The sequence below is a fragment of the Hypanus sabinus genome, chromosome 10 (assembly GCF_030144855.1).
Source record: "Hypanus sabinus isolate sHypSab1 chromosome 10, sHypSab1.hap1, whole genome shotgun sequence".
Lineage (NCBI taxonomy): Eukaryota > Metazoa > Chordata > Chondrichthyes > Myliobatiformes > Dasyatidae > Hypanus > Hypanus sabinus.
This window is the reverse complement of record NC_082715.1, coordinates 75,970,679-75,996,616: the sequence shown is the minus strand read 5'-3', so window position 1 is coordinate 75,996,616 and position 25,938 is coordinate 75,970,679. Positions and strand designations below refer to the sequence as shown.

Below are 25,938 nucleotides of genomic sequence, written 5' to 3'. Positions count from 1 at the left end.
AGCCTGCTTGCATTTACCCAATCTATACCCCTCATAAATTTGTATACCATTGTCAAATCTCTCATCATTCTCCTGTGCTACAGGGAATAAAGACCTAACCTATTCAACCTTTCTCTATAACTTACACTCAACAAAATCTGATTCAGTCTTGAAAGTGCCAATTAACTCAGGCATCTAAATGACAAAGAGACAGAACAGCACAGTTGTCAAGATGTTTCCATTTGAGGGAGAGTCTAGAATAAGGAGACATTGTTCCAAGGGTGGGGGTGGGGGGGCAGTCATTTAAACAAAAGTGCATCGGAATTTCTGGCAGAGGGTAGTGAGCCTCTGGTATTCTGTACTCTGGGTAGGTAACGGAGTCTGGATCACTGGGAGTATTTAAAATGGATTAGATTATTTTTTGAAAGATCAGGAAATTGAGAGCAAAGGGGATCTGGTACAGAAGGGGAGATCAGCCAACCCATAATAAATGACTGGGCAGGCTTGAGGGGCTGAATAGCCTACACTTATTCTTTTATTATATTCATAACAAAATTCCAAGTTTCCATTAGCTTTTATTTGAATAGCCGCAAGCTGGAAATAAAGCACACCTTGTGTTGCTGAGGGGAGCACATCATAAGGAGGGTGTAAGATTGAGAATTTGATTCAGGATTGGTTAATGTCAGATCCTGTGCACAAGTGTAAAGAAGAACAAAATAATTGTTATTCCAGATCTGATGCAGTAAAAAAACCACAATAATAATAAATAAACAGTAAATAATAATACGTAAGATAGCTTATATACATAGATTGGTAGTATGTCCATAAAGTGACGCTAGGCTGACAGGAAATAATAAAATAGTGGTGGAGTTAGTGGGTGGAGATGTTGATCAGCATTACTGGCTGGGGAAAATATCCGTTTTTGAGTCTGGTGGTCCTGGCTTGAATGCTACATAGCCTCCCCCCTGATGGAAATGGTACAAACAGTCCATGAGCAGGCTATGTGGGATCCTTCCTGTTGTTACTGGCCCTTTTCCAACACTATTCTACACTATGTATCTGCGTAGGTCAAACTGAAGTTTATTTTGACACTGAGAATCTCAATTAGAATTCATAAATTGCACAGTGGCAGCTTTTAATCGATTAAGAGTTAAACTGTTACTGGGTAATCACTCAGCTTTCCATCAGTTGTAAGTGGAAAAAAAAACCAAGAAGTGAAAAACTGGGGATCCCAGAAACGTGAAATATTTAAAAAGAAAATACTGGAATTACCCTGTGGAGAGAGAAGCAGAGATAATTTTTCAGGTTGATAACCCATCATCAGTTGTAAATGACTATCTGACTCGGGGGTGATCTCTGAGAGTTGGAACTGATTGCTCACTGGTCACTCAAATATGATTCAGATTGTGAATTCCACTATGAGGTATCTGCTTAAGCAAAAACTGCAATCACACATTGCCAGGATTACATTATAAAAACGGATCTAAACAGTGTGTAAGTGGCAGCAGGAGTTTGATGCAGTAGAAAAGGAGAAGCTTCTTTTGGTTAATTTACTTAAAATAAATGTGAATTAACAACAAAACTTAAATGTATTAAATGTACACTCAGCGGCCACATAATTAGGTACACCTTACACCTGCTTGTTATTGCAAATATCTAATCAGCCAATCATGTGGCAGCAATTCAATGCATAAAAGCATGCAGACATGGTCAGGAGATTCAGTTGTCGTTTGGACTAAACATCAAATTAGGGAAGAAATGTGAGCTAAGTGACCTTAACCGTGGAATGATTGTTGGTGCCTGAAAGGGAGGTTTGAGTACCTCAGAAACAGCTTATCTCCTGGGATTTTCATGCACCACAGTCTCTAGAGCTCATAAAGAACGGTGTGAAAAACAAAATAACATCCAGTGAGTGGCAGTTCTGTGGGCAGAAATACCTTGTTAATGAGAGAGGTCAGAGGAGAATGACCAGACTAGTTGAAGCTGACAGGAAGGTGACAGTAACTCAAGTAAGCACACGTACAGGTACCTAATAAAGTGGCCACTGAGTGAATAACTAGTATTGATTAAATGCAAAAGCATAAGTGGTGTGCTCTGCATCTGTAACACATGAGAGTTTATGGAGAAAACAACACTTGCAGCAGGGGCTTTGGCTCAGGGATAGAAAGCAAATATATGTACGGTCTGAACTTTTTCAGGCAAAACCAGCAAGTTCAGATGATACCCATTTGGGAAGGCAGCTTCTGCGGACAGAGAAATGGGGAAAACATTTCAGGTTTCAACTAAAAAGCAAAAGAGAGAAAGCAAAGATATGTTGTAGAGAGAGTGGAACAAAGGAAATGCCTAAGATAGAGTTGTTAGGTGACATTGTGCATTTAGAGCCATCGAAGAGCATACATGGAGGAATGCAAATAGATGATTAATATTGGAACTACAGTGAGAAAGTGAACTATGAATTTCAGAAAGTAACTCTTGTTCCAAATCTGCTGAATGTACTGTAATATGGGTGTGGGAGCATTTCACTTCTTGCTCGAACAGAGGCCCAACCAGTCCCCCTCCATCACCTCTTCATTCATTCTGCTGAACTTGTTCTTACACCAAACATTTTTCCTTTAACTCTGTGTACTTTCTTCAAAGTAAAGATGCGACTATGGGAATTTCCATGGGATCAAACTATGACAATTGCTTTGTGGAGTACATGTTTCAAACCAGTTGATTCCTTCCCTCATCTCTTTTTCCAGTTCTATTGTCAACTGCATCTGTGTTGCTTCCCACACACATATAGAATTTGAATGTTTTAAGACCATAAGACATAGGAGCAGAATTAAGCCATTCAGCCTATTGAGTCTGCTTCACCATTCCATCACGGCTGATTTATTATCCCTGTCAACCCCATTCTCTTGCCTTCTCCCCATAACCTTTGATGTCCTTATTAATGAAGAACCTATTAAACTCCACTTTAAATATGCCTGATGACTTAGCTTCCACAGCCATCTGTGGCAGTAAATTCCACAGATTCACCACCCACTGGCTAAAGAAATTCTTTTTCACCTCTGTTCAAAAGGGATGTCCCATTCTGAGGCTGTGTCCTCTGTTCCCAGACTCCCCCACTATAGGAAACTTACTCTTCATGTCCACTCTATCTGTGTCCTCTGTTCCCAGACTCCCCCACTATAGGAAACTTACTCTTCATGTCCACTCTATCTAGGCCTTTCAATATTTGATAGGTGTCAACAAGATCTCCCCTCATTCTTTGAAACTCTAGTGAATACAGACCTAGAGCCATCACAAGCTACTCATACATTAACCCCTTCATTCCCAGGACCATTCTTGTGAACCTCCTCTGTATCCTCCTGTGCCAGCTCATCCTTTAAGAGGCCCAGAATGTTATAACCTACGCTTCCATTTGCCATCCTGTTCTCCCTTTCACATGGTCCACATCTGATTCTTATGGAAAATATTTCATTCTTTTATGGAAAAAGTTTCCTGTGCATCCTGATGAAAGCAAAAGGTAAAAGAGTGAAATGGAGTCAGTGATACTGATACTCACCAACACACTGAACTGTTCTTGCTGATAGAGGTTGTTACAGGTAAGGCACTCAGCCTTACAGTCTCCCTGGCAATAATGAATTAGATGGAAGAGCACTGCGAAAGACAATAGAGAAGTCTTCATATTGATTCAGTTGGGATCACCTGCAAGAAAAGAAAATATTCACTTTAAACCTCAGCTTCATTCAGCTGTCTCCACACTTCCTTCAAGATGTTCAACTTCTGTTCATTGCAACACAGAGAAACAAACTGGTATTTCCATGTGGAATGGCATTAAGGCCTTCGCTGTGTTACAAATGCCTGACCTTATATTGGTTATCACAGTGTTTACAGCACCAGTGTTCACTGATTCCCTCTGCTGTCTGTTAGGAGTTTGCACGCTCTCCCTGTGACAGCATGACTTTCGTTTTGATTTTCTCCCAAAGATGTACAGACTCCGAATCAAATTTATTATCACTGACATTGATGATGTGAAATTTGTTGTTACACATCATCTACGCCAATGATAATAAACACAAGAGATTCTGCAGATGCTGGAAATCCAGCACATACAAACTACTGGAGCAACTCAGCAGCTCAGGCACTATCTATGGAGAGGAATAAACGGGCCAGGACCCTTCATCAGGAAGGTGGAAGATGCCAGAATAAGAAAGTGGAGGAAGACGAAGGAAGACAAGCAAGAAGGTGATAGGTGAGGCAAGGTGGGGAATTGAAGAAGAGGGAAGGGGGAGGGAAAGAAAACAAAAAAATATCAGAAGGAGGAATCTGATAGGAGAGGAGAATGGACCATGGGAGGAAGGGAAGGCAAAGGGGCACCAGGGGCAGGTGATAGGCAGGTAAGGAGAAGTAAGAGGCAGAATGGGGAATTGAAGAGGGAAGGAATAAGGAAAGAAAACAACAATTATCTGAAGAAGAAATGGATATTCATGCCATCAGATTAGAGGCTACCCAGATGGAATATGAGGTGTTGCTCTTCACTCTGAGGGCAGTCTTAACATGGCAGGAGGGGGAGGCCATGGACTAACACGTTAGAATGGGAATGGGGAATGGGAATAAAATGGTTGGCCACTGGGAAATTCCAGTTTTGGCTGATGGAGTGGAGGTGCTTGACAAAGTGGTCCCCCAATTTACATCGGATCTTACCAATATAGAGGATGTCACATCGGAAGCACTGAATACAATAGATGACCCCAACAGATTTACAGGGGAAGGGTTATCTCACCTGGAAAGACTGTTTGGGCTCCTGAATGGAGGTGAGGGAGGAAGTGAATGGGCAGGTGTAGCATTTCTTTCATTTGCATGGATATCGGTTAGGAGGGATATTAATGGATACGTACACAATGCTGGAAGAACTCAACAGGTCAGGCAGCATCTGTGAGAAAAGAGTAGCCAACATTTTGGGCCGAGACCCTTCATCAGGAATGGGGGGGAGGAGAGGGCCGAAGCCCAGTAATAGAGATAGGGGAAGGGGTAGGGCCTAGAGGCGCCAGGTGGAAAACCAATCAGAGGAAAGATGAGGGGGGGGAATAAGCATGAAAGAACTGGAGAGATAAAGAAGCAGAAAGTTAAAAAGGGAGAGAGGCAGAGAGGGACCTGGGATAGGGGAAGGGGGAGAGAGAGAGAGAGGGAATTACCGGAAATTGGAGAATCCAATGTTCATACCACCAGGCTGGAGACTACCCAGACAGTATATGAGGCGTTGCTCCTCCAACCTGAGTTTGGCCTCATCATGGCAGTAGAGGAGGCCATGTATGGACATATCTAGATGGGAATGAGAGGCAGAGTTGAAGTGGGTGGCAACTGGGAGGTCCTGTCTATTGTGACTGATGGAGCATAGGTGCTCGACGAAGCGGTCCCCCAATCTGCATCGGGTCTCACTGATGTAGAGGAGGCCGCACAGGGAGCACCGGATGCAATAGACAACTCCAGCAGACTTGCAGATGAAGTGTTGCCTCACCTGGAAGGACTGTCTGGGGCCCAGAATGGTGGTAAGGGGGGAGGTGTGGGGACAGTTGTAGCATTTGCGCTTACAGGGATAAGTGCCAGGTGGGAGTTCTGTGGGGAAGGACGTGTGGACCAGGTAGTCGCGGAGGGAACGATCCCTGTGAAAAGCTGAGAGGGGTAGGGAGGGAAAGATGCGCTGGGTGGTGGGGTCCTATTGAAGGTGGTGGAAGTTGCGGAGGATAATGTGTTGGATCCAGAGGCTGGTGGGGTGGTAGGTGAGGACAAGGGGAACCCTGTCCCTGTTGTGGTGATGGGAGGACGGGTTAAGGGCTGGAGTGCGGGAAGTGGAGGAGATGCGGGTGAGGGCATCGTTGATGATGCCAGAAGGGAAACCACAATCCTGAAAGAAAGAGGACATTTGAGAAGTCCTGGAACAGAAAGCCTCATCCTGGGAGCAGATGCGGCGGAGATGGAGGAACTGGGAATAGGGAATGGCATTTTTGCATTGGGCAGGGTGGGAAGAGGTATAGTCAAGATAGTTATGGGAGTCAGTGGGTTTGTAGAAGATGTCAGTGGATAGTCTGTCTCCAGAGATGGAGACCGAGAGATCAAGAAAGGGGAGAGAAGTGTCCGAGATGGACCAAGTGAATTTAAGGGCTGGGTGAAAGTTAGAAGCAAGGTTGATGAAATTGACGAGCTCAGCATGGGTGCAGGAAGCAGCTCCAATGTAGTCGTCCATGTAGTGGAGGAAAAATTGGAGAGTGGTATGAACATTGAATTCTCCAATTTCCGGTAATTCCCACCCCCTCCTCCTTCCCCTATCCCAGGTCCCTCTCTGCCTCTCTCTTCCCTTTTAACTTTCTGCTTCTTTATCTCTACAGTTTTTTCATGTTTATCCACTCCCCCTCCCCCCTTTATCTTTCCTCTGATTGGTTCTCCACTGGCGCCTCTAGGCCCTACCCCTGCCCCTATCTCTATTACTGGGCTTCGGCCCTCTCTTCTCCCCCATTCCTGATGAAGGGTCTCAGCCCGAAACGTTGGCTACTCTTTTCTCACGGATGCTGCCTGACCTGCTGAGTTCTTCCAGTGTTGTGTACGTATTCTTTGATCCACAGCATCTGCAATTGTATTTTTGTGTTGAGATATTAATGGGGAGGGACGAATGGACAGGGGAATCATGGAGGGACTGATCTCTGTGGAAAGCGGAGAGTAGGGGAGGTAAAGATATGCTTGGTGGTAGGATCCCTAAGAAGAGGTGAAAGTTGCGGAGTATGATGTGTTGGATGTGGAGGCTTGTGGGGTGGGTGGTGAGGGCAAGAGGAACTTTATCCCTACTAAGGCAGTGTGAGGATGGGGTGTGCACAGATGTCTGGGAAATGGAGGAGATACAGGTGAGGGCAACATTAATTGTGGAGAAAGGGAAACTCTATTCTTTAAGACAGGAGAACATCTCTGATGTTCTGGAAAAGAAAGACTCATTAATCCCTAGTGATAATGTATGGTTAGGGTTCAGAGAATTAGAATCAGATTTATTATCACATGGTCCATTTGTGGCACCTCTCTTCCCTTTCTCGATCTCTCTGTCTCATCTCTGAAAACAAACTGTCTACAGGCATCTTTCATAAACATACTGATTCCCGTGGCTATCTTGACTATACCTCTTTCCACTCTGTCTCTTGTAAAACTGCTATTCCTTTTTTTCAGTTTCATCTCTGCCATATCTGTTCCAAGAAATCTGATGTCTGATCTGAACAACTGAATGATTTTTGTATGCTTTAATGCACAGAGTTGCTACCACGATTGTCTGATTAGATACTTGTATTAATGAGCAGGTCTACAAGTGTACCTAAAAAAGTGGCCACTGAGTGTATAGATGTTTGTAAAAATAGAAACCAGAGATGGTTATGGTACTAGAAGTATGAACTAATGATTCAGAGACAAGAGCTCAAATTGTATCAGAACTCCTGAGAAAATTATATTCAGTGAAGTAAATACTGTGGAGTAAAGCAAGCCAAATTTCAGTAACCAGGGTAAGTTTGAATAGGTTAAAATGCTTTCACCCTGGGGCATAGGAGAATGAAGGGAAATTTGACAGAAGAATACAATATTATGAGGATATGAGATAAATATTATGAAATGAGATAAATGCAGGCAGACCATTTCTACTGAGGTTGGGTGTAACTAGAACTAGAGACCATATGCTAAGGGTGAAAGATGAAATATTTAAAGGGAATCTGAGGGGAATCTTCATTCACAGGGTGGTGAGAGTGTGGAATGAGCTGTTAGCAGAATTGATGGATGCGCGTTCGACTGTAGCATTTAAGAGATGTTTGGATAAATACATGGATGGGAGGACTATAGTCCAGGTGCGTGTCAAAAGGACTATGCAGAATAACAATTCGGCATGGACTAGATGAGCCAAAGGGCCTGTTACTTTGTTACAATGCTCTGTGACTCTAACACTAACAGTGACCATAATAATACCGCTTGTTGTTGAAAATCCCAAGTCTGTAATATTTACGACTCTGGGTTCTGCGTGATCTCTGAGACTTAACTACTTTTGCAGTTGTACATCAAAACATACAATTAAGTGTTGGAACCCTATCAGTATTAGCCTAGCACAGTGCCTGACAAAACAGAGTTAAACCTGTCTAAGATAATTCCAGACAACAAGGTCGTAAGACCAGAATCAGGCTATTTGGCCTATCAAGTATACACCACCATTCAATCATGGATGATTTATTATCCCTGTTGACCCCATTCTCTGCCTTTGACACCCTTACTAATTCACAGCCTATCAACCTCTGCCTTGAATGTGACTTCTCCTCCACAGCATTCTGTGGCAATGAATTCCATGGATTCACCACCCTCTTGCTAAAGAGATTTCTCCTTATCTCTGTTCATTCTGAGGCAGTGCCCTCTGGTTCTAGACTTTGGTGATGGCAGAACAGAATGCAAAGCCTGATTTTGATTCTGATTCTGGGTTGAGCTGACCAACAAGAACATCATAGTGGAACCAACAGCCTCAGGTGTTTTAGCCCAGACTATTTCCTGAGGTCTCTATTATCTTCAAAGGCCATTGTTTAGCACTTTCAAGCAAGCTTTATGTCTGGTTTTTGGTAAGATATCTGTGGTTCAGTGTTAAATTAAGCTTGATGTGCTCCCAAAGAGCATTTTGAATTGTTAAAAGTGGTAAACAAAGACAGTTTGTTCAAGTTCTTATTGTTGAATTAAACACCAGGCTTTCCATTTCTGACGCACTAAAAGGAAAAAAAAACCAGGCATTCTCCAAATGATATTCATCAATAAAAACAGTGAAATAATACCAGAAGATGCTGGAAATATTCAGCATATCAAGTTTATTTCAACAGAATAATATTCTCTCCATGGGTGCAACTTCATCTGCTGAATATTCCAGCTTTTTTAAAAAAAATTCAGATTTTAAGCATCTGCCATATATTTTGATTTTGAAAATATGCCATAGAGCACTACATCACCAAAACGGGCCATGCAGCCCATCTAGTCCATGCCAACCTTATCTTATGCATTTCATAAACATAAAAGATCCTGTAGATGCTAGAAGTCCAGAGTAACACATATAAAATGTTGAGAAGGGTCTTACCTCAAAATGCCAACAGTTTATTTCTCTCCATAGATACTGCCTGATCTGCTGAGTTACTCCAGCATTTTGTGTGTGTTGATATTCTGCCTAATTCCATATATCTGACCCAGGGCATATCCCTCCAAACCTCTCCCTTTCACATACCTATCCAAACCTCTTTTAAAAGTTACACTCGAACTTGCATCTACCACTTCCGCTGACGGCCCATTCCACACTTGGCCCATCCTCTCAGTGAAAAAGATTCCATTTTAAATATTTGTCTTTTCACCCTATAACCTCTAGTTCTAGTCTCACCAAACCAGAGGGTAAAAAAAATCTGCATGCATTCACCCTATCTACAGTCAGTAGGCACTTTATTAGGTACGTCTGTACACCTGCTCATTAATGCAAATATCTAATCAGCCACTCAGTGCATAAAAGCATGCAGACATGGTCAAGAGGTTCTGTTATTGTTTAGATCAAGCATTAGAATGGGGAAGAAATGTGATCTAAGTGACTTTGACCGTGGAATGATCATTGGTGCCAGAAAGGGTGGTTTGAGAATCTTTGAAACTGCCTATCTCTTGTGATTTCCTCTTAAAACAGTTCCCAGAGTTTACAGAGAATGGTGCAAAAAATAAAAAATAACCAGTGAGTGACAGTTCTGTGGGCGAAAATGCTGTGTTAAGGAAAGAGGTCAGAGGAGAATGGCCAGACTGGCTAAAGCTGACTGATAGGTGACAGTAATTGAAATAATACTGTGGTTCAACAGTGATGTGCAGAAGAGCATTTCTGAATGCACAACATGTTGAACCTTGAAGTGAATGGGTTCAGCTGCAGAAGCCCATGAATATACACACAGTGACCACTTTTTAACCATAAGATATAGGAGCAGAATTAGATCTTTTGGCCCATCGAGTCTGCTCTACCATTTCATCAAGGCTGATCCATTTTCCTCTCAGCCCTAATCTCCTACCTTCACTCTGTATCCCTCATTTCCCTGACCAGTCAAGAATCAATCAACTTCTACCTTAAATATACCCAATGGCTTGGACCATGGCGAAGAGTTCCACAGATTCACCACTCTCTGGCTATGAAATTCCTCCTGATCTCCACTAAAAGGATGCACCTCTATTCTGAGACTATGGTCTTAGACTCTCCACATCCACTCTATCAAGGCCTTTCACCATTCAATACATTTCAATGAGGCCATCCTTTCTTCTTCTGAATTCAAGTGAATACAGGCCCAGAGCCATCAAATGCTTTTTATATGACAAGCTGTTCAATCTTGGAATCATATGCATGAACCTCCTTTTAATCCTCTCTAGTTTCAGGATGTCATTTCTAAGATAAGAGGCCCAAAACTGCTGAAAATACTCCAAGTGAGGTCTCACCAGTGCTTTATAAAGCCTCAACATTACATCCATGCTTTTATTTTCCAGTCCTCTTGAAATGAATGCTAACATCACATTTGTCTTCCTCCCCATAGACTTAACCTGCAAATTAACCTTTAGGGAATCCTGCACAAGGACCCCCAATTCCCTTCGGCCCTCAGACTTTTGAATTTTCCCTCCATTTAGAAAATAGTCTACACTTTTATTTCTTCTACCAAAGTGCATGACCATACACTTCCTGACACTGTATTCCATCTGCCACTTCTTTGCTCATTCCTCTAATCTGTCTCAGTCCTCTCTAGCCTCTCTACTTCCTCAAAACTACCTGCCCTTCCACCTATCTTCGTATCTTCCGTAAGATTTGCAACAAAGCCATCAATTCCTTCCTCCAAATCATAAATATAGAGTGTGAAAGGAACTGGTCCCAACACCAACCCCCATGATACACCACCTGTCACCAGCAGCCCACCAGAAAAGGCTCCCTTAATTCTCATTCTTTGCCTCCTGCCAGTCAGCTAATTTTCTATCCTGTAATATCATGGGCTCTTATCTTGTTCAGCTACCTCACGTGGGGCACCTTTTCAAAGACACTCTGAAAATTGAAATAAACAGCATCCATCAATTCTCCTTTGTCTATCCTGTCTGTTATTTCCTCAAAGAATTACAGGCAAGATTTCCCCTAGCCTAGAGGAAACCTACCTGACTTTGGCCTATTTTATCATGTGCCTCGAAGTGCCCTGAAAACTCATCCCTAATAATAGACTCCATTCCAGGGTCTGGTAATTCTTGAAAGATCATTACAATTACCTATACAATCTCATCAGCTTGGAGGCTGTGCCCTCTAGTTCTGAATACTCCCATCATAGGAAACATCTTCTTCACATCCACCCTATCTAGTCCTTTCAACATTCGGTAGGTTTCAATGAGATCCTCCCGTATTCTTCTAAATTCCAGCAAGTGAAGGCCCAAGGCTGCCAAACACTCCTCATATGTTAACCCCTTCATTCACAGAATCATGCTTGAGAACCTCCTCTGGACTCTCTCCAATGACAATACATCCTTTCTGAGATATGGGGCCCAAAGTTGTCGACAATACTCCAAGTGTGGCCTGACTGATGTCTTATAAAGGCTCAGCATTATCTCCTTGCTTTTATATTATATTCTTCTTGAAATAAATGCCAACATTGCATTTGCCTTCTTTACCACAGACTCAGCCTGTAAATTAACATTCTGGCAGTCTTGCATGAATACTTCTAAGTCTCTCTGCACCTCTGATGTTTGAACCTTCTCCCCATTTAGATTACAGTCCGCACTATTGTTCCTTTTACCAAAATGCATTATCATACATTTCCCATCACTGTATTCAATCTGCCACTTCTTTGCCCATTTTTCCAATTTGTCTAAGTCCTGTCTCAATCACATTGCTTCCTCATCACTACCTACTGTAAGTCCTCCTACAGGATTCCCTAAAGGTTAACTTGCAGGTTGAGTTGATTATAAGGAAGGCAAATGCAGTGTTAGCATTCATTTCAAGAAGACTAAATTACAAAAGCAAGGAAGTAAGACATCTGTAAGACATTGGTCAGACTGCACCTGGAGTATTGCACTGGAGCTTTGGGCCCCATATCTAAGAAAAGATATGCTGGCATTGGAGAAAACCCAGAGGAGGTTCATGAGAATGATCCCAGAAATGAAAGGGTTAACATGTGAGGAGTGTTTGATGACTTTGGGCCCATTCTCACTGGAGTTTAGAAAAATGAGGGGTATCTCATTGAATGTTGAAAGGCCTAGATAGAATGGATGTGGAGAGGACGTTTCCTATCATGGAGGAGTCGAGAACCAGAGGACACAGCCTCAGAATTGAGAACAGAGATGAAAAGAAGTTTCTTTAGCCAGAGGGTGGTGAATCTGTGGATTTTATTGCCACAGACAGCTGTGCAGGCCAGTTTATTAGGCATATTTAAGGCAGGGGTTAAAAAGTTCTTGATTAATCAGGGCATCAAAGGTTATGGGAGAAGGCAGGAGCATGGATTTGAGAGGGATAATAACTCAGCCATGATGGAATGGTGGAGCAGACTTAGAATGGCCTAATTCTGCTCCTTTATCTTATGGTCTAAATCAAAAATAAACAAATTGCTTCTTGGTGTTAAAACATATCTAATAGTTAGAATTCAGAACTTATGAAACAAATATATAGACATATGATGAATAAAACAATATGCTTTTAAGGCTGTGGGAGTGATTGAAGCAATAAAAGGTTCTGTTTTCTACAAATGAAATACATACATAAAGTAAATCAAATCACAAGATTTTCTTAGCTCATTATCAGAGATAAATGTATAGACACCAACCACCTGGTGGCTAAAATATCAATGTTAAACAAATAAACATTTGAATATTTTGAACTGATGCAAATCGATTTGAGAACAAATTGAGGGTTCTGTAAATGAAGCTGATTTAGCACAAATTAGTCACTTCACTTTCTACAATGGAATTAGATATAGAATAATGGAAGTACGCAAACATCCCAATTTGTAACCATGTTTGATGTGCTAAGAGAACTAGTTCCCCCCCCCCCCCCCCTATTGTCTTACGTTTGGCTAATGCAGACAAGGAGTTTGCAATCGGTCACCTCTCTTTGCAAAGCAGACCCATCACGGCTGTGGGCCAGCAGCCTGTACTCTGTAACACTGTGTTTCCAACCCCAAATTGACTAGTGCTTGCTATTTACATTAAGAACTGGGGACTGGTTTTTGTTTACAACAAAAAAACTGAGCAAAGAATATTTCTTAATATAGATTAATAGATTGGAAAATTAATAGATTTATTAATTAATAGATTAGAAAATATATTACCTCGAATTATTTCTGAAGATTAGACTGGATTTATTAAAAACTGCTACTCATCTTTTAACATCAGAAAATTAATTAATATTATTTATACTCCTTCACCCAAAATACCAGAATGTGTCATTTCCTTAGATGCTAAAAAATCATTTGATAGAGTTGAATGGCCATATTTATTTAATATGTTGCAGCATTTTAATTTTAGTTCAAAATTTATATCATGGATTAAATTAATATACTATAAACCCTTGGCTTTGGTCTTTACCAATAATCAAAGATCTCCTTTTTTTCAGTTATTCCGTGGTACAAGGCAAGGCTGTCCTTTAAGTCCTTTACTATTTGACATTGTTTTGGAACCTTTAGCTATAGCCATTCGTGAATCACCTAATATTTTGGGTATTACTCGTGGGGAGGGGATGTATAAGTTATCATTATATGCTGATGATTTGTTACTATACATATCCGACCCTGAGAGACCTATTCCTGCTATTTCGTCCTTGCTTGCTCAGTTTAGTAACTTTTCTGGTTACAAATTGAATTTTAATAAGAGCGAATTATTTCCATTAAATATGCAAGTTCCAATTTATAAATATTTACCATTTAAAGTTGTCACAGATTATTTTACTTATTTGGGTATTAAAATTACCAAAAAACAGAAAGATTTATTTAAAGTTAATTTTTTACCTTTAATTGACCAAATTAAGCAACTTGTTACCAGGTGGTCTCCATTATCTTTCTCATTGGTTGGTCGAATGAATGCTATTAAGGTGATGGTATTACCCAAATTCTTATATTTATTTCAAGCATTACCTATTTTTATTCCTAAATCTTTTTTTGATATTATTGACTCCAAAATATCTTCCTATCTGTGGGAGAATAAAAATCCTAGACTAAGCAAAAAATATTTACAGAAGCCTAAGAAGGAGGGTGGTTTGGCTTTGCCAAACCTGAGATTCTACTATTTTGCAGTTAATATTCGATATTTAATATTTTGGACGCAAGAATCGACTATAGCAGCTTGCCCACAATGGGTAAATTTGGAATGTAAATCTGTACAAGACTTTTTATTGTTTTCAATTTTAGGATTTTCACTTCCTTTTTCTTTATCTAAAATGAATAAACAAATAACTAATCCTATAGTTAAACATACATTGCGAATATGGTTTCAATTTTGTAAATTTTTTGGCTTGAATAAGTTTATCTTATCAAGCCCTATAATATTTAACTTTCTTTTTCGACCCTCTTTTATGGATCAAGCCTTTGTTTTATGGAAAACAAAAGGTATAACATGTTTTCGTGATTTTTTTTTGGCAATAGTTTTATGTCCTTTGAACAGCTATCTAATAAATATAATTTACCTAAAACTCATTTTTTTAGATATTTGCAAGTTAGAAATTTTTTGAATAATGAGTTACAGTCTTTTCTGAAATTATGTCCATCGAACATTACGGAAATTTTTTTAGCTCTGAACCCTTGTCAGAAGGGTTTAGTAGCCACCATTTATAATATGATCATGAAAATACAGCCAGAAGTATCAGAAAAAATTAAGAAGGAATGGGAAAAAGAACTTCATTGTCTTATACCCTCTGAGCAGTGGGAGAAAATTTTACAATTAGTCAATTCTTCTTCTATTTGTGCTAAACATGCCCTAATACAATTTTAAGATTGTACTTAGAGCTCATATGTCTAAGGATAAATTTGCTCGATTTTATTCTTATGTTAGTCCAACCTGTGACAGATGTCATTCTGAAGTTGCTTCATTGACCCACATGTTTTGATCTTGCCCTTGTTTGCAAAATTACTGTAAAGATATTTTTGGTACTATTTCAACAGTTCTGAATATCAAATTGCAACCGCATCCTATTACAACAATTTTTGGTTTACCAATGGCGGATAATAGTCATTTATCCCCCTCAGCCCGGCGGATGATTGCATTTGTTACATTAATGGCTAGAAGATCTATTCTATTGAATTGGAAATAAATTAATCCTCCAACTATATTTCAGTGGTTTTCTCAAACTATCTCTTGTTTGAGTTTAGAAAAAATTACAAGTGTTGTCTTTGATCCTTCAGTTAAATTTAAAGAAACTTGGAGACCATTTATTCAACATTTTCATATGAGTTAAATTCTTTTCCTAAACCTCACTTTTATTATCCTTAATTATTTGGATGGAGGTACGGAGTTATTGGTACTACTGTATATATTTGACATAATGCAATGCTGGTTAGTTTTTTTCCCTCTTTTTTGGGGGGTTTTGTTTTTACTTCTTTTGTTCGTAATTACTATGAGTTTGGGAGGTTATTATATATTGATTATCATCTATTTGAATATTTATTTAAACTATTAACTATGTACTCTCAAACTCTCTGTATTCATGTTTCATTTATGTTTGTTTAAAAATTAATAAAAAGATTTAAAAAGAAAAAAAGAATATTTCTTAAAAATGTAAGTGTATCATCAACAACTCTAACCTTTTGGAAAGATATTGCTGACGTGCTGGAAAGCTAAGGTTAGCAATAAGACTCTAGGGCCATGGAAAGTGAATATCCTTCACAGCCTTTTTAAAACATTTTTCATGTTATGTGCTTATTACCAATTATGCACTTTTAAATTCTGAACACTGTTATACAGGCAGGTGATTTGTACATAATAAGCTCCCACAAAGAGGAGCATGTAATTATGGTTAGATAGATGCTACAGTGCTTTTTGGAAATGGTACCATGAGACATTTAAAAGCTCCTGAGAGAACAGACAAGGCTGTAGTTTAATTTTTCATTTCAAAGACACTATCTGACACAGTGCAGGGCCCTCACAGTACTGTATTAGTGTATCAGCCTAGGTTTTATGGCCAAGGTTCAGGAGTGGAAGGTGATAAGAGGTATAGATCAAGTGGAGAGACATAGTCTTTTCCCCAAGGTGGTAATGGCGAATACAAAGGGGCATAATTTTAAGGTGATTTTCAGAAAGTATAGGGAGGATTCCAGAGGTAAGTTTTTTACACAGAGGGTAGTGAGTGTGTGGAAGATGAATGGCAGAACAGGGCACAGAAGAAGTCAGGGTCATTCATTGCAACCAAGTTGTGATGACAACTTGTACCACTGGACTAGGAACTCTGAGGACGAGTGAGTGGAATTACCCTAGTGCAAAGGCCTCTCCACTTTAGCAACTCTCCCACGCGGGTTTCTCTGTCACCATTCGATACGATGGACACTGAACATCATGGACATGCTATGTTGGTGCCGTAATGTGTGGCTACACTTGCAGGCTGCCCCCAGCACACCCTTGGGTGTGTTGGTTGCTAATGCAAATGACAAATTGTGATGCGTATATGATAAATAAATCTGAATCTGAATTTGTGATTCACCAAAATCTTGCCTGAATTTGAGAACATTATGGGGAGAGATTGGATAGGCTGGTTTTGTTTTCCCTGTAATGAAGGAGGCTGAAGGGGCACATGATAGATGTGTATAAAATTATAGGAGTCATAGATGGGGTAGGCAGAATCTTTCTTTCCATTGGTATGGTTATCAAAACGAGAGAATATGGGTTTAGAGGTGAGAAGAAGGAGTTTTAAAGAGGTGATTTAACTTTTTTCCAGTAACGGGCCCTTCTGGTTCAACAAGCCTGTACCACCTAATTACATCGGTATGTCTTTGGGATGTGGGATGAAACCAGAACACCCAAAGGAAACTCATGCAATCACAGAGAAAACATACAAACTCCTTAAGGATACCAGCGGGAAATGACTCTGAGTCGCTGTCACTGTAAGGCCTTGTACTAACTGCAACACTAACATGCTACCCCAACACAGAAATAGTTGATATCCAGGACTTGCTGCCAGAGGGGGTGGTGGAATCAGATACAGTCACTCTGTTTAACAAAGATTTAGACAGGCATTAAAAAGACAAGGCTGAGGGGAGAACAGACCTCATGCAGGCAATAGGATTAGTGGAGATAGGCAAAAACATACGGGATGGATGCAATTGCTCAAAGGCACTATTTCTATGCTATACAACTTTGTATTTCTTTGAATCTCACATTCGATCTTTGCTATCCTCCATTAGTTACAAGAAAATGAGATGGATAAGGAAACGGTATGATACGCCAAATAGAAATGATGCCATACCTAGCCCTCTTGTGTTTCAGAAATAAGTCCCAATCAATGAGGAGCTAATGTAGTGTTTCACTGTCGGAGCTCTGTCCTACAAGACTACATGATATCTGAGGATGTAGTCAAAGACTTTGCACTTTTAGCAACCTCTAACATAACCAAATAGATTTCTCCATTGTAGCATTTGCTACTTAAGGCTCCTTTTAATTGTTACCACTGTTCCTTCTAAGCTATGTGCAGCCACACAGTAACTGAAATGCTGCCACACACATAGTCGTCATTGCCACATAACTGGAATTTTCTTTATATAGTGTGTTAATATAATTTTGAAATTTCTGTTAATATAATTGTGAAATATCCTGTAATTAATAATGTGTTCATGAATATAATCCATAAATTTTCTAAATAATAAGTGTACCACAATCTTTACTTTGAAACATTTTAGAGTTTCATTGTATTTAAATTGTCAGTGTTTCAAATTAAAATACTTTTACAAATTGTAACAATAAACACAGAATGGAAGCCAGTAGTTGCTTGTTAATAAACTGCTGGCCCACTGAACGCCAACACCATCAAACAAAACAATAATTGAAAGTGCCATGCAGTTTTCAAGCCACGTAAAAATGTTCTGCTCAGAGCAATGGTTGATTCACGCAGCTGTTAAAAAGATTAGGGAGCGTTGATTGTTGCTCATTTCATTTCATTTATCATTATGGACTCTCACCACCCAGGACATGCCCTCTTCTTATTACTACCATCAGGGAGGAGGTATAAGAGCCTGAAGAGACACATCCAATGCTTTGGGAACAAATTCTTCCCTCACCATCAGATTTCTGAATGGACTATGAACCCCTCACAATTTTGCTCTCTTTTTGCACTACTTCTTTATATATTTCTGACTATAATTTATAATATATACTATGTATTGCACAATACTGCTGCCACAAAACAGTTGAGAGGAATCTGGGATCAGCTGTGATGGAAGAGGACATGAGTTGAGAGTTAAGGGGCAAAAGTTTAGAGGTAACATGAGGGGGGACTTCTTTATTCAGAGAGTGACAGCTGTGTGGAATGAGCTTCCAGTGGAAGTGGTAGAGGCAGGTTTGATTTTGTCATTTAAAAAAAATTTGGATAGGTATATGGACAAGGAAGGAATATAGGGTTATGAGCTGAGTGCAGGTAGGTGGGACTAGGTGAGAGTAAGCGTTCGGCACGGACTAGAAGGGCAGAGATGGCCTGTTTCCATGCTGTAATTGTTATATGATTAAATGGAATGGCAGATCAGACTCAATGGGCTGAGTAGTCTAAACCATAAAACCACCAAGACATAGGAGTAGAATTAGGCCATTATGCCCATCTAGTCTGCTTTGCCTTTTGATCATTGCTGATTTATTTTCCCCCTCATCCCCATTCTCCTCATAACCTTTAATGCCCTTACTAATCAAGAACATATTAACCTCCTATAAACATACTCATTGAATTGGCCTCCATGGTCGTCTGTGGCAATGAATTCTACAGATTCACCACCTTCTGCCTAAAGATATTCCTCCTTATCTCTGTTCTAAAGGGAAGTCCCTGTATTCTGAGACTGTACTCCCTGGTCCTAGACTCCCCCACTATTGGAAACATCCTCTCCACATCAACTCTGTCTAGGCCTTTCAATGTTCATTAGGTTTCAGTGAAATCCCCTCCTCATCCTTTTAATCTCCAGTGAGTACAGACCCAGAACCATCAAATACTCTGCAAGCATTAACCTGAATCATTCCTGTAAACGTCCTCTGGGCCCTCTTCAATGCCAGTAAATCATTACTCATATCAGGGGCACAAAACAATAAATTTCACAATGTATGTCAGGGATAATAAACTTGATTCTGATTCTGGGTTAGAGACAATGCTAAACTTCCTGTTTGTTCTAAAGTAAGCATTTTCCTCAGTGTTTCCAGTACTCCCTCGAAATGTGAATGCTGTGAAATGCTTGCCATACATTAATGATAAATGCGGAAGTTGCAGCCCATGCATAAAAGAAAAGGACTTCCAGTCTTGAAGGGCATTTCCAATAAGACTGCTGGCAGAAATCCAAATCAATGGAGCAAGAGGCCATTTTCAGTAGTCCACATTCTTTTAAATTGTTATTTGTTGACAAGTGGGTGGTTATCAAAGTACTAATATTAATAATTTTATCTCCATTCATGGTGTACCATCTGTTTGCATGTGGCACTAGATTCACTTGTGAAAATAGGCTCTTTTGTTGGGAGCTTTCCATTCACCTTCCCTTGTTCCAGCTACCGTCACCGCTGAGATCTCATCAAACTTGGGATTCATGAAGGATACGTCCTGCTCTGCTCACGGACTGTTTGTCCACTTGCATCAGGGAAGACGCTATGCAGCATCCACACCACAACCACTGGACTCAGATCAGTTACTTCCCCCCTAAGCTGATCAACACCTCCACCCACCAACCCACACCACCACTACTTTATCATTTTCTGTCAGAGTCACCTAATGTACAAATACTCTTGTAACTAGTTTCACTTTAGGTACATACAATAAATCTATGTATATAAGCTAATCCTATTAATTTATATTTATTATATTTTTATTGTGTCCTCTATGCTTATTGTGCTTTTTTATGCTGCACCTCCTATCTTCTCAGTTCATTCCCTCCTCCCCCACCCACCTAACTACCTTCCCCACACCCACCTGGCTTCACCTATCACCTGCCAGCTTGTGCTCCTTCCCCTCCACCCACCTTCTTATTCTGGCTTCTACCCCCTTCCATTCCAGTTCTGATGAAGGGTCTTGGCACAAGGTCGACTCTGTTCTTCTCCAAAGATGCTGCCTGACTTGCTGGGTCCCTCCAGCATTTTGTGTGTGTCACAATGCATGAGCTGCCAGAGAAAGTGGCTGACACAGGTACAATAATATCAAAGCATTTTCCTTAACTTTACTCAGCTATACGTTATTACATCAGAAAGGATAAGAGGGGTTTGCTTCAGATCCAGATTCAGATCTCAAGATTCATTTACTTATCACACCTACATCAAAACATACATTGAAATACATCATTTGTGTTAACATTTGCGTTTGTAATATGGTCCGGGGGCAGGTAGATGGGACCAGGCAGATCAAGTCAGCATGATTGGAGTGGCTGAAGGGCCTGTCTCTGTGATATGATGGAGGCAATGCAGGCAAATGATCTCCAACATCTCAGTCAATAGTTTCACTCAATCGCCACCACTAAAAACACATTATATGGAAGTACAAAATGATGCAAATTGGCTGCTGCAAATTACAACAATATAGAAATTTAATGCACAAACTATAAACTGCCTCAAGGGGTCTAGCGTTAGATAAAGGATTATAGCATTCTTTATTCTATAAGTTCTATATATATATTCTATATATTCTTCATTTATACATGCAGTGGACACTTTATTAGGTACCCCTGTGACTAATAAAGTGGCCACTGAATGCATGTTTGTGGTCCTCTGCTACTGTAGCCCATCCACTTCAAGGTTCGACGTGTTGTGCATTCAGAGATGCTCTGGATTCTGCACACCACTGTTGTTATATGTGTTTATTTGAGTTACTGTCATTTTCCTGTCAGCTTGAACCTGTTTGGCCATTCTCATCCGACCTCTGTCATTAACAAGGTGGTTTTTCTCACAGAACTGCTGCTCACTGGATGTTTCTCTCACCATTCTCTGTAAACTCCCAGGAGATCAGCAGTTTCCAAGGTACTCAAACCACCCTCTCTGGCACCAACGATCATTCCATGGTCAAAGTCACATCAATCACATTTCTTCCCCATTCTGATATTTAGTTTAAACAACAATTGAATCTCTTGACCATACTGACATATTTTATGCATTGAGTTGCTGCCACATGATTGGCTGATTAGCTATTTGTATTATCGAACAAGTGTACAGGTGCGCCTAATAAAGTGGCCACTGAGTGATTATCACTAGTTATTATTCACCCTTACTTCCAGCTATCTGCCTTGACTCCACATTTTGCTAGACCTTTACTTAAAAATGATCTATCTGAGCCTATAAAGTACTAATCGATAACTTACATTGACAATCTTGTGGCAAAGGAAATTAGAAAATTCCAGGACCCTTTGAAAAATGTCTGACCAATGTTTAACAAGGTATTAGGTCATTATTATCGCTGTGTGTACCGAGATATAGTGAAAAGCTTGTATTTGCATGTCATCCAGGCAAATAGTGTCATGCGCAAGTATTTTGGGTTTGTAAAAAGGAAACAGAATACAGAATATAGTGTAGCAGCTACAGAGCAAGTGCAGTTCAGGTAGACAATTAAAGTGCAGGGGTCATGACGAAATATTGTGAGAAAAGCCCATTCTCATCCACTCCTGAATAGCTTGGTTCTAATGTCAAGATCATGTTCCCTGGTTTCAATTTCTGTGCCAATGGAAATTGTGCCTCCAATTCTACCCGTGAATTTTTTCAAAGAGCAAATTGCTGGGTCAACCGTCCATTTCCCTCCACAGATGCTGCCTGGGATTCCATCATCTGCACGTTCTTGTGTCTCTGAATCATCTTTGTGATTTAAATAACTAAGTTTATAAGAGGAATAGATCAAATGAACAACCAGAGACCTCTTTTTTCCCGGGGCGGAAATGGCTAAGATGAGGGAGCATCATTTTATGGTGACTGGAAAAGTACAGGGGGGAACGTCAGAGGTAAGATTTTACAGAGTGGTGGGTGCGTGGGACACCCTGTCAGAGGTGATGGTAGGGACAGATACATAAGAGACTTTTAAGAAACTCTTAGATAGACACATGGTTTTCAGAAAAAATGAGGACTATATTGGAGGGAAGAGAGAAATTAGAGTAGGTTAAAAGGTTAGCACAACATTATGGGCCGAAGGGTCTGTACTGCACTGTAATGCTCTATGTTCTATCTGTGGAGGGAAGTGAACAAATCAATCCACTTCCCTCCACTGTTGCTGCCTGACCCACTAAATTTTTCCCAGCAGATTGTTTTTGCACCAGATTCCAGCATTTGCAGTCTCTTGTTACGACTTAACTAAACTGCATAAATCTAACCTATTCAAGTTCAAGGGAATGCTGCCCTTATTTATGTTCTCAATTCTTTAAGTTCCCGGTATCATTAATAATGCTAATAATAATGTTATCAATGTATGTATCCTCTGAGCAAATTATCCATCAACAAGTTCAAACTCACCACATCGTGGCAATTATTTGAAATAGTAATCGCAGGAGGGAGGGCCACATAAAGAAACAATCCCGTTGTCCCTAATACTAAATTAGAGTCATAGAGTAAAACAACCCTTCCAGCATTCATGGAGTAATGGACCCTTTCATTATAATACAGCCCTTCGCCCCAGCCGATCACAGTGTTCTCCCTGCTAGTGCCAATCTGAATTATAAATTATTATGAATTACACTGATTGCACATTGCACATTTAGGCGGAGACGCAACATAAAGATTTATGCTCCTCATACATGTGAAGGATGTAAGAAATAAAGTCAATTCAAATTATTTCTCTCTCCTTCCCTTCTCTACCGCATCTCCATCCTCCACTAAGATCGTTCCTTTATCACAGGAAACCAATAGTGCCAACCAATATTCCTTTACAAAAATATTTATCAGCCCGAACCTTGCACGCATCGATTAATGCCCTGCTTCCACAGCCTGTCGGAACCAATAGTTTCCGAATTTTCACTACTCTTTTGTGTGAAACCCATCAATGTATTAACCAACGTGAAATCTAATTCAGTTTAAATTCATTACAGCTTATGAAAGTAGATTTCAAGCAATCCCTGCCCTTCTTTTGCATTTCGTTCTGTTATTATAATCATATAATAATTACAGCATGGAAACAGGCCATCTCCGGCCCTTCTCGTCCGTGCCGAAATTATTTGATTTCCATTGTTCGTTTTATCTTTTTTTTTCTTTTACAGAGCTTTCTCTCTATCTTCCCTTGCCTCGCTGACTGCCCGAGTTTGCCCCTCACGAGCAGGTTATCCGTGTGTACTTCAGGTGTCTCATATTCCCCGTGCTGCTGTCAGAGGACTGGGTGCAACAGTTGGATCCACGGTGTCCACACAACGTTAGGTACAGCGCCAGGCCAACTTCTGCATTGCTTTCCTTAGCACTATCGTCTGTAGTGACCAGATGACAGAGCTTGTCTTAAGGGGATAGGTTGAACTTTCCTCTTTGGAAGAGAGGATGAGAGGTGACTTGACAGAGGTGTCTGTACCAGATGATAAGAGATGTAGATCGAGTGGAAAACCAGAGACTTTTTTTTCCCAGGGTGGAAAAGGCATACTTTTAAGGTAATTGGAAGAAAGTTTCGGGCGGCTGTCAGAGGTAGTTTCTGTACACAGAGAGTGGTGAGTGCGTGGAACATACTGCCAGAGGTGGTGGTAGAGGCAGATACATTCGGAACATTTAATAGACTCTTAGATAGGCACATGGATGAAAGGAAAATAGAAGGAAATGTGAGAGGGAAGCATTAGATTGGTCTTGGTGTGGGTTAAAAGGTCAGCACAACATCCTTAGCAGGACAGTGAACATTCCTGGATCCCACCGTTCTGAGGGACTCTGTGATAGACCCCACCACCCTTTCAACCAGGCCCATCTCCATCCCCTTAAGCACCCTTCTTCCGTCCCGCTCTCTCCTTGTCGCCCAGCCCTGTTTACTCGTCCCCGGAGTCCACAGACCTGGACCTCGTCGTCTTTTCTCTCTGTTCTCACTCCACCCACTTTCTCCTGGTGGCCCTGTCCACTGACTTGTAGGCAAGTGGCTGCCGGCGAGACAAACAACCACGGAGTCCGAGCAATCGACAACCGGGAAGTGAACGGGAATAAAAGTGGGGGAACACACCGGGAACTGAAAGCGGAGAGCGCTAGAACAAGCAATGGTGGGAATTTATGGGAGACAAAATGTTTTAGAATGGAGAAACCGGTGAAGTTAGGGACCGGCAAAGGGGAAATAAGGATAACATAAATAGAATAGCGAATGTTTCATGCTCCAATAAACCATGTAGACCCTTACCACAACTAAAAGAGAATAGGTGAAATGAGGGAGGAGAGAGAGGGAGCAGCGACGAGCGTTCGCAGAGAGAAGTTTAGAACGAGCCCGGGAGATAAAGGACGAGGAACAGAGCGAGCAACTGTTGTTAAAGCGAACGGGACCCGGCGGCAGACGGAGAACTGCTAGGAAGTCGCTTACCTCAAAGTGTCGGCGGACCGGGTACTTCAACCTCCGTTTCTCACCCTCACACACACACCCAGACACACACACACACACACACACACACACACGCACAAACACACAGCAAGTTGCTCCGCCGCTTCAATCCAGAATCAGGTTGTGTGGTTTAGCACTGCCCATGTACCTCACTCCCTCCTGATATACCCTGACTGCACAGACAGATCAGTCAGCGGGCAGAGTGAGTACCTTCCTGGAACAGCCGCATTTTAATAGCTTTCCGGAACCCCTCACCCCATTCATTCAATATCACATTACTCAGTCACTATCCCTGACTCACAGTGTCGCCGACCTCTGAGAGTCACTTGCTTTATGACCCTTGAGTTTGTTCTGTCAGCGGCACATCACTCAAGCCACATCACATGTCGAGTGAGAGGTACTATACTCGGTTACTGACCCCGGAGAGTCACTAGGTCACACACACGTCGCTCATTCGCTGCCTCATCCACTCTCTCCCTCCCGCGTCACTCACACACCAGCCCCTAGCACCCATTCGCTCCCCAAAACATCACTCAGTTTCTAGCCCCCAATATTCACGTATACGTCACTCACTTGCCCCTGACACTTTGTCACTCAGTCATAAAACGCGGAGTCACACAAAAGGCAAACGACTGGCATGTGATGTAATATGAGGGTACAGTATTATTCAGGAACTGAACCTGGTGAATTATAACCATGGATGATTAGATTAAGTTAGAGTGGATCGATCCAGTACAGCCCGAACACCACGTACTGATGTCAAAGCCAAAGCGGAGTTTGTCACCTGCACAAGTGCGTGTGTGGCGAGGTGCTATGAAAAACTTACTTGCGGGCAGCATCACAGGGACAGGACATCAGATAAGTAACATTCACAAGGAAATCAAACCTTTATCTTGTTAGAACACACTGGGAATCTTGTGTTCAATTCTGATCACATCATTATAGGAAGGGCGTGGAAGCTCTAGAGTGGGTGCAGAGGAGATTTACCAGAATAGTGTCTGGATTAGAAAGTATGTCTTATGAGGATAGGTTGAGCAAGCAAGGGCTTTTCACTTCGGAGCGAAGGAGGATGAGAGGTGACTTGACAGAGCTGTACAAAATGATAAGAGGCACAGATCAAGCAGACAAATAGAGAGACTTTTTTCAGGGCGGAAATGGCTCATAAGAGAGAGCATAATTTTAAGGTGATTGGAGGAAAGGAGAGGGGTATGTCAGAGGTGATCTTTTTTACACAGACAGGTTGGTGTAGGGGTGAAGGAATAGGTAGATAC

At 41.0% G+C, this 25,938-nt stretch overlaps 1 protein-coding gene across 1 annotated transcript in view; it reads right to left on the bottom strand.

Annotated features, from left to right (window-relative positions):
- pnocb (prepronociceptin b) overlaps positions 1-24,878 on the bottom strand; it is a 32,780-nt gene extending 7,902 nt beyond the window's left edge. The window contains exons 1-2 of the mRNA XM_059982107.1: positions 24,650-24,878; positions 3,530-3,672 (exon numbers count right to left, since the gene is read on the bottom strand). Coding sequence (XP_059838090.1) covers positions 3,530-3,652 — 123 coding nt within the window. The 5' untranslated portion in view covers positions 3,653-3,672; positions 24,650-24,878. The remainder of the gene's footprint in view (positions 1-3,529; positions 3,673-24,649) is intronic.
- Between the last annotated feature and the right edge of the window lie 1,060 nt (positions 24,879-25,938).